Source organism: Ochotona princeps, chromosome 5 (genome assembly GCF_030435755.1).
Source record: "Ochotona princeps isolate mOchPri1 chromosome 5, mOchPri1.hap1, whole genome shotgun sequence".
Lineage (NCBI taxonomy): Eukaryota > Metazoa > Chordata > Mammalia > Lagomorpha > Ochotonidae > Ochotona > Ochotona princeps.
This window is the reverse complement of record NC_080836.1, coordinates 50,774,320-50,789,127: the sequence shown is the minus strand read 5'-3', so window position 1 is coordinate 50,789,127 and position 14,808 is coordinate 50,774,320. Positions and strand designations below refer to the sequence as shown.

The 14,808-nt window shown below is 43.8% G+C and overlaps 1 protein-coding gene across 2 annotated transcripts in view; it reads right to left on the bottom strand.

Moving 5' to 3' along the window:
- ERICH2 (glutamate rich 2) overlaps positions 1-14,488 on the bottom strand; it is a 32,587-nt gene extending 18,099 nt beyond the window's left edge. Inside the window, exons 1-4 of one of the 2 annotated variants that reach the window (XM_058664217.1) lie at positions 14,280-14,488; positions 6,315-6,361; positions 6,063-6,098; positions 2,681-2,776 (exon numbers count right to left, since the gene is read on the bottom strand). In XM_058664217.1, the coding sequence (XP_058520200.1) occupies positions 2,681-2,776; positions 6,063-6,070 (104 nt within the window). In that variant the 5' untranslated portion in view covers positions 6,071-6,098; positions 6,315-6,361; positions 14,280-14,488. Of the gene's footprint in view, positions 1-2,680; positions 2,777-6,062; positions 6,099-6,314; positions 6,362-14,279 lie in introns of those variants that run through there. The other variant, XM_058664218.1, reaches the window with a different exon arrangement.
- Positions 14,489-14,808: the final 320 nt, after the last annotated feature.

Here is a 14,808-nt window from a genome sequence, read left to right as displayed (position 1 = left end):
TGCAACTGTGCCAGATACAAACGGAGCCTAGAATTCCATTTATATCTCCCATGTGGGTGACAGGGGCCTAGGCACTTGGTTCATCCTCCGCTATTTTCCCAGGTGCATTAGCAGGGAACTGGATTGGAAGTGGAAATGCTGGGACTACAACAAGCGCTCTGATACAGATGCTGACACACTGTTAAACACTAGCTCCTAAAATAGCCACCTGCCTTAAGGAGCTAAACTTCAACAGGGTTGACTTTCTCTTTTAGTTTTCAACCTATGTCAACACACAATTCACTGAGACACGGACTTCCTGTGTGGTACACTGCGTTCCCAAAGACAGGGACTCACGCTTGTGCCAAAAACAGGGCCACGCCTCCTCTTTGGAAGACTTGAGGCTCTTCCAGCATGCTTCCTTTGGAATTTTTTTAAATTCAGTCTCGAGTTTGCATGGAAAACATGTAACAAGGTATAAAGTACTAGATTTCCCCTTCCCACATCCCGGAAGTTACAGTGGTTCTACAGTGGCTCTTCCCTTCTCCCCACTGGATTATGAATCCAGAATATTAGAAGTTAAGCTAGTGGCATTCTCCCAACTTAGCAAATAGGTGGTTAGCTTACTCAGTTCTTAACATGACAGGAGGAAATGGAATCAACTAAAGCAAAATTCTGGAAATACAAAATATACCATGAAGGTGGTTTACATGTGTTCTGGTTTTTGCGCCTCTGCTTTGCCAGCTCTGAAGGAACACATCTATGAAGCAAGACAAGAGGCTGAGAAATCACCCAAGTACTAAACTTCCTGCAGGGCGAGATTCCTGTTACACAGAAGGTCATCACACAAGTGACGAGTAGAAGGTATACGCTCTAATACGGAACCCAGGTGAAGCGGCTTGGGTGCTGGTCAACCCCGAATTACAGTATTTTATTGAATCTACGATGTCATCAGTTCACCATAATGCATACCATTATTTTATGCACCACTAAAAAAAAAACTGTCAAATACAAAAGGACATCAATTGTAAGATATGGAAGTATGAAAAAGTGTGTTCTAATGTCTGTGAGACACAGCACTTAACATATTTCTATATTTACTGTGCTGCCTCCTTACAGTAGGGAATTCAGCTAGCACAATGCCAGGTATGTGCATATTTGGAAAAGCTTTTCAAAACCTCAGTGACATACACAAGGGGTTAGCCAACATACTCAATGGTCTGCAGATAAACGAAATACTATTACGTGGGAGCAGTAGGCAGGCAAAAAAAAAAAATCTATATGAGACTTGACAAATCAGGATTTATTTTAAATATTTATTTGAAAGACAGTTACAGAGAGAGAGAGATTTTCCATCCACTGGTTCACTCCCCAGATAGACTGCTTTGGCCTGGGGTGAATAGGGCCAAAGCCAGGAGCATCATTCAGGTTGACCACATGGGTGGCAGGGCCCAATCACTCTGGCCATCCTTCACTGCCTCCCTGGCACACCGGTAGGAAGCAGGATCAAAAGCTAAGTAGCTGGTACTTGAACCAGTGCACATATGGGATGCCGGCACTGCAGGCTGTGGCTTAACTTGCTGTGCCTCAGTGGTGGTTTCCAAACCATGATTTTAACAAGAAAAAAAAAATCCCCATTTGCTTCCTTTTTATAGTTAATCTTATACATAAGTTCCAAGGAATCAGAGTTTCCAAGTTAGACTTTCTCTTCAACTTAAATCTCCTAGCTTCCATTTGACAAATAGATGCCATTTATGGCAATAAGGCCTCTACTTACAGGAAAAACAGAAATAGTCTACTCTAAAGGATTTGTTTTCATTAGCTTTTTTTTTAAGATTTATTTATTTTTATTGGAAAGGTGAATATACAGAGAGGAGGAGAGACAGAGAGGAAGATCTTTCTTCTGCTGATTCACTCCCCAAGTGGCCACAACGGCTGGAGCTGAGCCATTCCAAAGCCAGGAGCCAGGAGCTTCTTCCTGGTCTCCCACACAGGTGCAGGGTCCCAAGGCTTTGGGCTGTCCTTGACTGCTTTCCCAGGCCACAGCAGGGAGCCGGATGAAGCGGGGCTGCCAGGATTAGGACTGGCACACATATGGGATCCTGGGCATGTAAGGCGAGGACTTTAACCACTACGCTATCACGTCGGGCCCTGTTTTCATTAGCTTTCAAGTGAAATACAACAACAATCAAGAAAAACTCACATCTTAGACTATATAATAATGTCCCCTGGAAATGCAAGATATTTAATTTAGCATTTACCAAAATTATAGATTTAGTCAGGTCATGTTAGCTAGTTCATTGGAACTTACTTATGCTAGAGACTGGATAAATCTAGGTTTTAGGATATTTTCTTAGTATTTGGGGAGCTTGGGGCATATTTGAAAAATGTTCCCAAACTTCTATTAGAATGAATAGTTTTAAACTTTTCCTTAGGATCATTCACATATGGGTGCTGATGTGGTTTGACAGCAGGGAATGCTGCCTTTCCCCTCTAGGTCAGGATGAAGAGAAAAAAATGGAAACATTGATCCTACCTGCCTTCCCTCACAACTCCACTCTCCTCACCCTCATTAGAGGCCTACATGGACATACATCCCTATCAATTACATAAATGATATTAAAAATAAAAAATAACTTTAAAAACAATGATTCATGTTTGTCAAACATGGGTGTACAAATAAAATTAAATCCAAACTTACTTTTCTGAGAATGTCTTAGCTACGCTCGGAGAGACCTGGCTTGGTGAACTGTAACATTTTTTTGTCAATCTTGGTTTGCATCCAAAGAGGTGTTTACTTAAAATGTGAAAAAAAAAAAACTTATTATTCATTTTGAAAAAGCTGATAAATCATACAAATATGCACATTTTAAAAACCTGTTAAGATGGAGTTTTTTTTCATGCTCAGTGCAAAAGTTGACTGCTTTGGATTAGGTTTGTTTCCCCTCTTAACACTGGCGGCTTTGAAAACCTGACCAAAAAGCAACAGGTCTGGGTAACCTGGTGGCTAAGAGGCCACTTGAGCATCTCCGCCCTCTGCCGGCTCTGCTCCTGATCTCAGCTTCCTGCCAACGCAGACCCTAGGATGCCTATGGCACAATGAGAGGCTCACACTGGGTTCCCAGCTCCTGGCTTCAGCCCCGTCACAACTACTGTAAGGGCATGGAAGATGAATTAGCACAGCAGAGCTCTCTGTTTCTTAAAACAAACAACATCAAAACTCAACAAATCCAAGACTCCAGACCTAGAAAACTTCACCTAGAATTAAAAATATTTTTACTTTTACTGCTGAAAATAATTTGTCATTAAAAACAGTATTTGTGGGGCCTGGCATGATGGTCCAATGGCTAAATCCTTACCTTGCCAGTGCTGTGATCCCTAAGGAAGCCACTTCCTGTCCCAGCGGCCCCACTTCCCATCCAGCTCCCTGCTTGTGGCCTGGGAAAGCAGTCGAGGACGGCCCAAAGCCTTGGGACCCTGCACCTATGTGGGAGACCTGGAAGAGGCTCCTGGCTTCTGGCTATGGAATGGGTCAGCTCCAGCTGTTGTGGCCACTTGGGGAGTGAACCAGCAGATGGAAGGTCTTTCTCTCTGTCTCTCCTCTCTATAAATCTGATCTGTCTTTCCAACAAGAATAAATAAATCTTTTATTTAAAGCAAAAAACAGTATTTGTTTAGTAGACAAAATCTTTCCTACATAGGATTTGTGAGGCAACATGGAAATGATAAAGGTGGGTTGTGTGTTCATAGATGTTTGAAACACCTGGTTTACACTGGAATCCACACTCCTGAGGAAAAGATTCAGCAAGCTTCCAGTTTTCTCTAACTCAGGATAGACCTTTGGGCAAACCCCACTTGCCAGTTAGCAATGGAGTGGATGGGAAATCACACCCAGAAAATGAACCCACTGACATAGCAGCATTCCTTTTCTCAGCAGAAGACATTCCAGGAGTTTAACTATATCCTATATAATTTTCCCGGCCTGGCCCAGTTGACCTCCAACTCTGGGTAAGACACGTAAGCTGACACGCTGCCTTGCTCTTCTGTGCAAGGGAATTATAGAGAACACAATCGTTCTTACCCTTGCAAAAAGTAGTGTAGTTTCACAGGCAGCTGCAATTATTAATGAGATCTAAGGAACAAGCAATCACTAGACTTGTCCTCTTTGGCCCAGTCTGCAACTGATTTATTCCAGGGGTTTAGAGATTACCCTCTTCCCCAGCTCCAATTTTTATTTTTTATTTATTCTTGTTGGGAAGACAGATCAGATTTACGGAGAGGAGAGACAGGGGGAGAGATTTTCCAACTGCTGGTCTGTGGACACCAGGTCTCATAGTTACAATATTGTCACCCAGGACCTGTTAACTTCTCCTGCTATTTTTACTGAAAATTATATCTCATTTCTCTTAGAAACAACTAGACATTTCTTGGCATTTTAAACTTGTTTTCAATTATGAAATAGGATAATTATTTAATTGTGAGTAGATTAGATTGAGGTAACTAAAGGCATTTTTTCCTCATTGGCTATACCTTTAAATGGAGATACACACTGTTCCTCTGCCAATGATGTGTTCTACATTACTTTGTGCTTAAAAGTATGTGTTATGTTTTTATAACACATAAATACCTATGATTTACAACAAAGGTCAAGGTGGGCAGCTTTAGCTTTGAATATGAAAATTAACATATCAGCCTTATAAGGCACAATTTTTTCAGACAATGATGTTCAAAATAAACCCAAATAGTAAGAATTTGACTAGAAGAATCTCATTGGCATGGTACTTGTCAATGTGCCAATAGGTTCTATGAATGACAGCATCTTATGACCAGCCTTCAAACAGTAATTTTTCACAGGATGGCATTTTTTATCAGAAGGTAAGAGATGAGCATATTAGAAAGGGCTCTGAAGAATAAGACTTATCAGAGTCAATGCCTTGAACACAGAAGGTAATGAAGCTACCTATTTACAAATGTGACATTGTACTCTCATTGAAACAATGCTTACAGGGGTTTTTTCCTCAATGTTTTTTAAAATGTTGAAGATTTGCCTACTTGTTTATATTTGAAAGGCAGAGAGAAGGAGAGAGAATCTTACATTCCCCAGATGTCCATGAGAGTTGGGTCTGGGCTGGGCAGGACTCAGGCTGGCTCGTGCACAGGGGTGCCAAGGACCTAGGATCCTGAGCCATCCATCTCCTGTTGCACCTTCCAGGGTGCTCATTAGCAGAAGCTGGATGGGAAGCAGAGGCAGCAGGGACTCTGAGGCTCTGACAGGAGATGCAGGCAGCTCAGCCACTGCACTACAATGCCTGCCCTAGCACTGTGATATTTTTTTAACATCAGTTTCTTCAACTAGATTATTATTTTTTTTATTTAGCATAAGTACTTCATGTTAAACAAAAGGTTTTTGGGCCCAGCGGCGTGGCCTAGCAGCTAAAGTCCTCGCCTTGAACGCGCCCGGGATCCCATATGGGCGCCGGTTCTAATCCCGGCAGCTCCACTTCCCATCCAGCTCCCTGCTTGTGGCCTGGGAAAGCAGTCGAGGACGGCCCAATGCATTGGGATACTGCACCCGCGTGGGAGACCCGGAAGAGGTTCCTGGTTCCCGGCATCGGATTGGCGCGCATCGGCCCGTTGCGGCTCACTTGGGGAGTGAATCATCAGATGGAAGATCTTCCTCTCTGTCTCTCCTGCTCTGTGTATATCTGGCTGTAATAAAATGAATAAATCTTAAAAAAAAAAAGGTTTTGCTTAATTTTAAAGCAAATATCCACTTAAAGAGAGAAAAACCAAATGGGAATGAGCAATGAAAATCATTATGTAAGTAAAATATAGAGAATGTGGTGTTCATGCGTTAAAAGGAGAAGTTGGTGTTATCTGTGCCTCTACGTTTTGATCAGAATTCATTTTTCATTTTAAATGTCCTTCTATGTAATAACTGCCTTGACTGAAGCCAAAGCTACAGTGCTAATCCATGCATTTCTGGCCTTTCAAGTTTAATTGGGTGACAAATGGTTGCATTATCAAGCTCTAATTGCTTAAAAGGTATGTGATGGATCAGCTGCTCAAAGACATCCTCTTACTCTGACATTGCTTCCCCTGCTTCAATCTCTCTTCACCTGAAACATAAGGGAAAGAATCGTCAGTATTTCATCAACAGTTATGTTTCCATCAAATTTCTAATCAGTAAATATGTAGAGGTTTTCCAAATACACACTATATAATAGGAATTTTTGATTGCTAAGTCATTCAGTCACATTCAACCATTCCTATGTTTTTAAAGTTTGGGAAAAAATTCTGGACAAGCACATTCTAAACATAGTAAAATCACTCACCCTTTGCATCCAACTCTAGCAATCTGCCATTCTATATTTTTGGGTGCCTAAAATAGAAGCATAAATAAAAACTGGCATTATCATTAGGAAGTCAGCTTGAGGCCCTGGAAATAATTTTTTTTTTTTTCCTTTTCTTTTTTTTTTTTTTCTTTTTTTCTTTTTTTCTTTTTTTTATTTTTTTTTTATTATTTATTATTTAACTTCAGTAATTACATTGTATTATGTGACGCAATTACATAGATACTTGGGTTCTCCCCACCTCTCCCCAAACCCTCCCACCATGGTGGATTCCTCCACCTTGTTGCATAACCACAGCTCAAGTTCAGTTGAGATTTCCCCATTGCAAGCGTATACCAAACATAGAGTCCAGCATCTTATTGTCCCGTCAAGTTCAACGGCTTCTTAGGTATACCCTCTCTGGTCTGATGACAGAGCCAGCAGAGTATCATCCCAGTCAATTGAAAGCTCCAACATACCATCAGCAAAAATTTACATCATTATGGAATTAATTGACATAGTAATGAGTAACCAATATGTTAAAAGTAAATGCGGGTTCCCAGCCACCTTCTGTGACCACCTCACCTATACTTCAATTTTAGTTTATACACAACATATAACATTCAAAACATAACATGTTATACATAACATCATATCATCTTAAATTAAGGCAAACATGTGGTATTTAACCTTTTGGGATTGGCTCATTTCCCTTAGCATTATGGTTTCCAGTTTGGCCCATTTGGCCACAAAGAACTGCATTTTGTTTTTTTTAATAGCTGAGTAGTATTCCATGGAGTAGATGAACCATAGCTTTCTTATCCAATCCTCTGTTGATGGGCATTTTGGTTGTTTCCATGTTTTTGCAATTACTGATTGTGCTGCTATGAACATAGGAGTGCATGTTGGTTTCTCATAGAACAAGTGTTCTGGATATATTCCTAGGAGTGCTATTGCTGGATCATACGGTATGTTGAATTTGAGTTGTTTTAATATTCTCCATACTGATTTCCATAGAGGCTGTACCAGCCTGCAGCCCCACCAGCAGTGGAGTAGGGTTCCCTTTTCCCCGCAACCTCGCCAACAAGTGTCGTTGGTGCTTTTATTCATGTGAGGCCCTGGAAATAATTAATAACCTGGTATAGCTATTTCAATTTATGAGACTGAAATGCTATTTTATACTATTTTATAACTATACAAATGATTGTGAAATAGACCCAAAGCATCCTAAAAATTTAATTCCAATGTTCATACTGTTGTAACATCTGTCTTGTCTAAATAATTTCTGCAAGAAAATGAAACGCTGCACAAATCTCTAAAGGGTGGTGTGGTGCAGCAGGCTACAGCACAGCTGGCAATGCCCACATTCCCTATATAAGAGCAAGGCTTTGATTTGGGCTGCTCTGCTTCTGATCCAGCTCCTTGCTAGCAGCTGGGAAAGCAGCAGAAGATGGTTCAAGTGCTTGAGACCCTGACAGCCACATGGAGACCTGGATAGAACTCCGGGCTCCTGCCTTTGGTGTGGGTCAGCCCCAGCCACTGCAGCCTTGAGCAATTAATCTTTCCTTTCCTAACCATTTCCCTTTGGAGTTTAAAACCGGTTGTAGTCAGGCAGACATTTTGGCACAGAAGGTTAAATTGCAGCTTGGGACACCATATCAGCATTCCATATCCAAGTGCTTAGGATCCAGTTTCCTGTTTACATGTCTAGGAGGCAGCGGCTGATGACTCAAGTACTTGAGTTTATACCAGGATTCTTGGAGGGAGTTCCTAGGACCTGACCTCATCCTGTTCCAACTCCGACTCTCAGGAGGATATGGGGAATATATTAGTGGGTGGAAGACCTCTCTGCCTTTCAAATATATTGATCTTTAAAAAAATCAGAAAATAACTATAGGAATAATTTTATCAGAAAAAACTGATGCATCAAATATGCTTCTACTTTTCGGTTACCCTCTTGGTTCTCTATAACTTGTATTCTTTTTTTTTTTAAGACTTATTTATTTTTATTGCAATGTCAGATCTACAGAGAGGAGGAGAGATTGAGAGAAGATCCTCCATCCGAGGATTCACTCCCCAAGGCTTTGGGCCGTCCTCGACTGCTTTCCCAGGTCACAGGCAGGGAGCTGGATGTGAAGCGGGGCCGCTGGGATTAGAACCAGCACCCATATGAGATCCTGGGGTGTTCAAGGTGAGGAGTTTAGTTACTAGGCCACCATGCCGGACCCTAACTTGGATTTTTGATTTAGATACAAGTAAGATCAACAGTAGGCTGAGGGCTCCCCTTCCCTACTGAACAGACCCCAGAAACCATGCTCATCCTGGGTCATCGTGACAATATCATCTCTCTCCTTCAACAGTACAAAACACAGACTGTAACTCAAACTGTCTGCCATGCTTCGGTTTACTGTGTCATGAAAAACAACTTTTAGAGTGTGTGTGAGCCAATGACACTGTGGCACTTTTGTTCCATGATACTTCAAAGTACAGTGTTTTAAATCAAATGTTATTTCAATAAACACAGAAATCAACCTTTGGTTTACACAAAGATATATTGAAAACATAATTAGGGGGCCTGGCACTGTGGTACACCGGGTTAAGCTGCTACTTGCCACTCCCACCCATATTCTCAATCAGAGTGCCAGTTCAAGTCCCACCTCTCCACTTCCAATCTAGTTTCTTGCTCGTGCCTCCTGGGAGGGAGAAGATGATGGTTTAGATGCTTGGCTTCCTGTTATCCATATGAGAGATCTGGCTGGAATTTGTGTTTCTGGCTCCAGCCTGGCCCAACTAAGGGCTATTGGAGGGTGATGGGGAGTGAACCAGGGAATGGAAGACCTGTTTTTATGTCTCTGTCTCTTGGTGTTTCAAGCAGATGAAAATAAGCCTTAAAAAAAATTCTTATCTGGTGAAGTTCTCTTATGTGTTTATCAATACTTGTAAGTCACTACATTTTCTCTAAGTTTTTACCTAAGTTATCAAGAATTAGGTTTGATTTTTCTGTAACTTAGCCCTTTATATATTAGGATAAATGTTATTCTAACTGTAAATAGAAAAAAACTCTTAAGAGTCTTTTTAAAATTTAGAAGGCACACTAAAATTTTGTATAAGTAACAATCTATTTATTCCACACTCTAACACTCATCCCACAACCCAAGACAAACTTTAAATAGCCATTTTTATCATAATGTACCTCAAAAATTTCTAGAGTGCAAAATTCAGGGCCAGAACTGTGAACAATTTTAAAAAGTAGTTTGGGGGTCAGCATTGTGGCATAAGAGATTAAGCTACCACTTAGCAATGGTGTGCACCCACATGCACACTAGTTGGAATCCCGGCTGCTCCAATTCCAATACAGCTCCCTGCTAATTCCCCTGGGAAAGCAGCAGAGGATTGTCCAAGTTCCTGGGCTCCTACATCCACATGGCAAACATAGATAAAACTCCTGGCTCCTGGCTTTGGCCTGGCCCAGCTAGGGTGCTGTGCTGTTTGGGGAGCGTATCAGTAGTTGGAAGAGTTCTATCTCTCCCCCTTCCTGCCTCACTATAACTCTGCCTTTCAAAGAAATAAAATAAATCTTTTTTTTTTTCTTTTTTAATGAGTACGGCCCAGCAGAACAGCCTAGTGGCTAAATCCTCATCTTACATGCACCAGGATCCCATATGGGCACCAGTACAAGTCCTGGCTGCTCCACTTCCCATCCAACTCCCTACATGTGGCCTGGGAAAGCAGTAGAGGATGGCCCAAAGCCTTGGGACTCTACACCTGTGTGGGAGACTCAAAAGAGGCTCCTAGCTGCGGATAGGCTCAGTTCTGGCCATTGCAGCCACTTGGGGAGTGAACCAGTGGACAGAAGATCTATTTCTCTGTATCTCCTCTCTGTAGATCTGCCTTTCCAATAAAGATACATAAATCTTTTTTAAAAATGAGCTTTATCATTTTATACTGTTTTTATTTTCATTTTTACCTATTTTCATTTTGTATATGAGATAGACAGATCAGAGCTATGATATGAGAAAGATCTATCTGCTGGTTCACTCCCTAAATGCTTACAATAGCTAGGACTGGGTCAGAGGGCATAAGATTCAAATTCTGGTCTCCCAAGCACTTGAGCCATCACCTGTTCCCTCCTGCGGTGTGCATCAGCAGGATGCAGAACTGGGACTCCAATCTAGGTACCCTGATAATAATATGGGACAACGGTGTCTGAAACACCGTGCCAAATCCTTGCCCCGGAGCTTTGCTTTTCCTTTGAAAAATCCATCTACTTCCTACTGACCTGCACTCCTGAATAAATAAGTGCAGAAACTTGCTTCAGGATTTGCTTTCTGGGGAACCCTGACCAATATGTCTTCCATTTGATTATGCCTCTAAGGGGCATGGAGAGTGAGCAACATTTAGTCCTTTAGAAAAGCAAGGCATTTTTGCAGGCAAACAGCTGTGTAAGTCCTAGGAAAGACTGCACTCTGATTGTCCAGGGCAGTACAGCTGGGAGGTGCGAACAAGGCCACAATGAATTCAATGGGGCTTTATCCAAAGGGTGGCTGATAACGGTGGAGCCCGCTCTCCTCCGCAGGGGTGTGGGTTGTCTGACCTGCAGAATCACCCCTCAATGTACAGCCCTCCTCTCCCTTCTAATTCCAAGATCTTCATGGATTTCAACATTTCCCCCTTCACCTTGGTGGGACCTCAGCACCCGTAACGCCCCCTTCTCACCTGCTGACAGGAGCACCTGAGATGGTGTACATTCCGGCTCTTGCTGGCGACGCAGCACTGCTCGGTCCAGCCAGATTATTTTCCTTTCAGGGATCAAACTCCATAGCAGAGAGTAACACAAACAACTGCATTCACATCACAGTTCTGCTGCTTCCCAGGTAGATGTGTCCAAGTTATTTAACTTCTCAAGGCTCCTTTTCTTCTATCTGAAAGCTGGGAACCACAAAGGTGCCTGCTTTCCTGAGTACAGAAACTAAGTGTGGGGACCTGATGTGGTGGCTGGTAGCTGGGTTCTCACGTTGCATGCACCCATGTGGATGCTAGTTTGTGTCTTGGCTGCTCCACTTCCCATCCAGCTCCCTACTTGTGGTCTGGGAAGGCAGTAGAGGATGGTCCAAAGCCTTGGGACTATGCACCTATGTGGGAGACCTGGAGGAAGCTTTGGATCAGCTTAGCCTGGCCACTGTGGCCACTTGGGAAGTGAACCAGTAGATGGAGGATCTTTCTCTCTGTATCTCCTTTTCTTCATATATTTGCCTTTCCAGGAATAATTAATTAATTAATTAAGTGGGATAAGCTGGGCAGAATGTTTAACCCATAGCCTGGTGCACAAGAGGGATGCTGTAGAAACCACCTACTATTGTACCTGAAGGACATCACCCTGGGTCAAAACTGCATAGGGAAGCCAAAAGGGGCTGTCCCACAATGCAGACAGACCGACTCATTCTGAGAGTGGCTAATTGATTAATTAATTAGAGAAGCTACCCAATTCCTCAAGTACTGATACTTAGGAAACTTCCAGAAGTTGCCAGGTTTTATGTAACATAGTTCAAGCCCTTAAGGAAAACTAGCCTTTATGTGAAGTAAAAAATCCCAGTCAAGGGCCTCATGAATGTAGCTGGCTTTTGGTGGTGTTTGCAGTGGGAGACAGTGGTGCAAAGAACAGATCAACTCTAGTCACCTTTAGAAAACTGGGGATCTCCTATGAGGTCAAATACATAATTTAATTTATTCATTCTTTGCCTGCCTTCCTTACCAGATCCAGTTTCCAAGTTTCTAGTACACATTTCCAGAGCCTAGTGTTTCCAACATGGTAGCTTTTGAGCACTGAAGTGTGACTAGTTCAAGTTTTACATATCCTATGTGTATATATGTATACATATATTTTAAAAAATATTTTTATTGGAAAGGCAAGATATACAGACAGGAAGATACTCCCCAAGTGGCTGCAATGACCAGAGCTGAGCCAATCTGAAGCCAGGAACCCGGAGCCTCTTCTGGGTCTCCCACACAAATGCATGGTCCCAAGACCCTAGACCATGCTCAACTCCTTTCCCAGGCCACAAGCAGGGAGCTGGATGGGAAGCAGGGCTGCCAGGATCAGAACTGGTGCCCATACGGGATCCTTGTGGCTCTGAGGCAAGGACTTTAGCTGCTAGGCCACCATGATGGGCCCATCCTATATATATTTCATGATTTATTTTTATTGATTTATAAGGCTGAGTTAGATGTGGGAGACACAGAGAGATGTTCCATTTGTTGCTTTGCTCCCCAGATGGCCACAACAGCTGGGGTTGAATGAAGCCGAGAGCCAGGAGCTTCATCCAGGTCTCCCATGTGTGCCCAAGGGGTGTATTAGCAGGGAGCTGGACCGGAAGCAGAGTGGTGGCCTCTCAAAATCTGATGTGTAGGTGACATGTTAACCTGTTACAACACAACATCAGCCCATAGCTCAGATTTTTAAGACCTAGTACTTAAAAAAGAATGTAAAACCTGCAATGAAGCCCCTGCTCTAGGCACATGTTCACTAACTAGCAGCCAGCAGTCCCAACGAGATTTTATCTGGATTCTATAGACTACATAGCCTTTCATAAAACAGTTATCCAGGACCTCACTGCAGGGAATAGAAATATAATGCAAGGACATTTTGCTGCATGGCTTTAGATGACCACTTGCTACTTTCATTCATTTTTAAAAGAGCCCAGACTTTGGAATCAGATCATCTGCGTTCAAATCTCAGCAAATTGTGTGATCATGGGCCATTCTCTTACCTGCTCTTTGATTCCATTCTTCACCTGTAAATGATGACAGAGATACCACCTACTTTGTGGAGCTAACTTAATAACTAGCCATACATAACAGTAGGAACACACTGAAGTCCCAGCCCAGTAACAAAGACTCCAATTCCTCCTCCTGCTGTTGCTGCTATGACCAGTGTTACTGTCCACAGTGCAGCAAGGTCAGGCCTGAACACGTACTCTGAAAAATGAAGCCAAGTCCAAGGGAGCCAAGGAGCTGGCTGGGGCGAAAGAAGGGGGAGACAAGGGTGCTGGCTGAGTGCTGGGACTGGGAAGTGCGTGCTAGCATTCTGGAGCAGGTGCAGGAGAATCCCTACAACGGTGTACAGCTCAGCTCTGGAAGACGCCATACTTAAAAAGCAGTGCTGTGACACCGCAGATGAAGTTGCCACCTGCAACCCAGGCCTCCCTCATGGGCTGCTCCACCTTCAATCCACCTCACTGCTAATGTACCCGGGAAAGAAGTGGAAGATGGCCCATAGGATTGGGTCTTTGTACTCACGGAAGACCTGGAAGAAGCTCCTGGACTGGGATAGGTCCAGCTCTGACCCAAGAGGCCACTTGGGATGTGAACCAGCAATGGAAGTTCTGTCTCTCCCACTCTCTCTGTAAAACTCTGCTTTTCAAATAAATAAATAAAATTCCTTTTTTTAGCAAGTGTTTATTATTCTTTTCCAGAGATTGGAAATTAAACAACTTTGATTAGCGAGGAAAAAAATAAATTAGATTTGGTGATCACTGTCCGAGCTTTATCAGAATGAAACAAATCAAAACACATTTTCAGGGTCTGATTTGTTTTGAAGCAGCAACTTTCCAGGGCGCTCGTGGAGTGAGAACAGATTTCGCCAGTTCTCCTAAGGGCCAATCAATCAGTACGAGCTGCGTTATTTTAATGCAACAGCGGCACAGGTCAGAAGTCCACCAGATCTGGAAGTCTCGAGACCATTTCCACCCAGGCTAGAGCTTAGGGATGAGCCGCTTGTTAGAACCCTTCACTTTACAGAAGACAAACACAAGATGCTGCAAGTACAGAAAGTGGCGGGACCAGAAGCCCTGGATTGGAACGTGGCTGTTTTCACTGGGGCTCGTGCCAATCAGTAAGCTGGACTAGGCACACCTGTCAGAGCCGCCCAGTCACGACCGCACCAACATCGCCCCGAGGGCGCCCACCTACCTCGGGAAGACGGAGTCCAGCGTCAGGCACGGGTCCTCCCTGCTGGGGCGACGTCTCGGGCCCCAACTGTGATGAGCAGAGAAGTCTGAGGATTCAGGGCGCAGCAGGGTCGGCCCCTGTCTGAAGTTCTGGCTGCCTCTGGAAGCACACAGAGCCTCTTACCCGCTGGGGGGCCTCTTGAGCCGACAGCTGAAGCGCAGACACCAAACGCGGGCGGCCCAGCCCGGCCCCTAGAGCGTTTTTGTGGCACGCAGCCCGGGGACGCCGCGTCGCCATGGAGACAGGACGCAGCGCTGCGGAAGCCGGGCGGCAACAGGGAGTAGCCTCAAGTAGGAGATGGGGCGGGCCTGAAAAACTGGGCGGGCCCGGGTAAGTGCGGGGGCCGAGCCAGCTCCCGTAGCCTCGGAAGGGAAGAGGGGAACAGCCTGTCTCCGGAAAGGCAGGGCCGTCGTGGAGTCGCATCCCGCCGGATATTGGGCACGCCCACCCGGGGGACACACCTGCGCACAAGCCCCTAGTCCATCTCTGA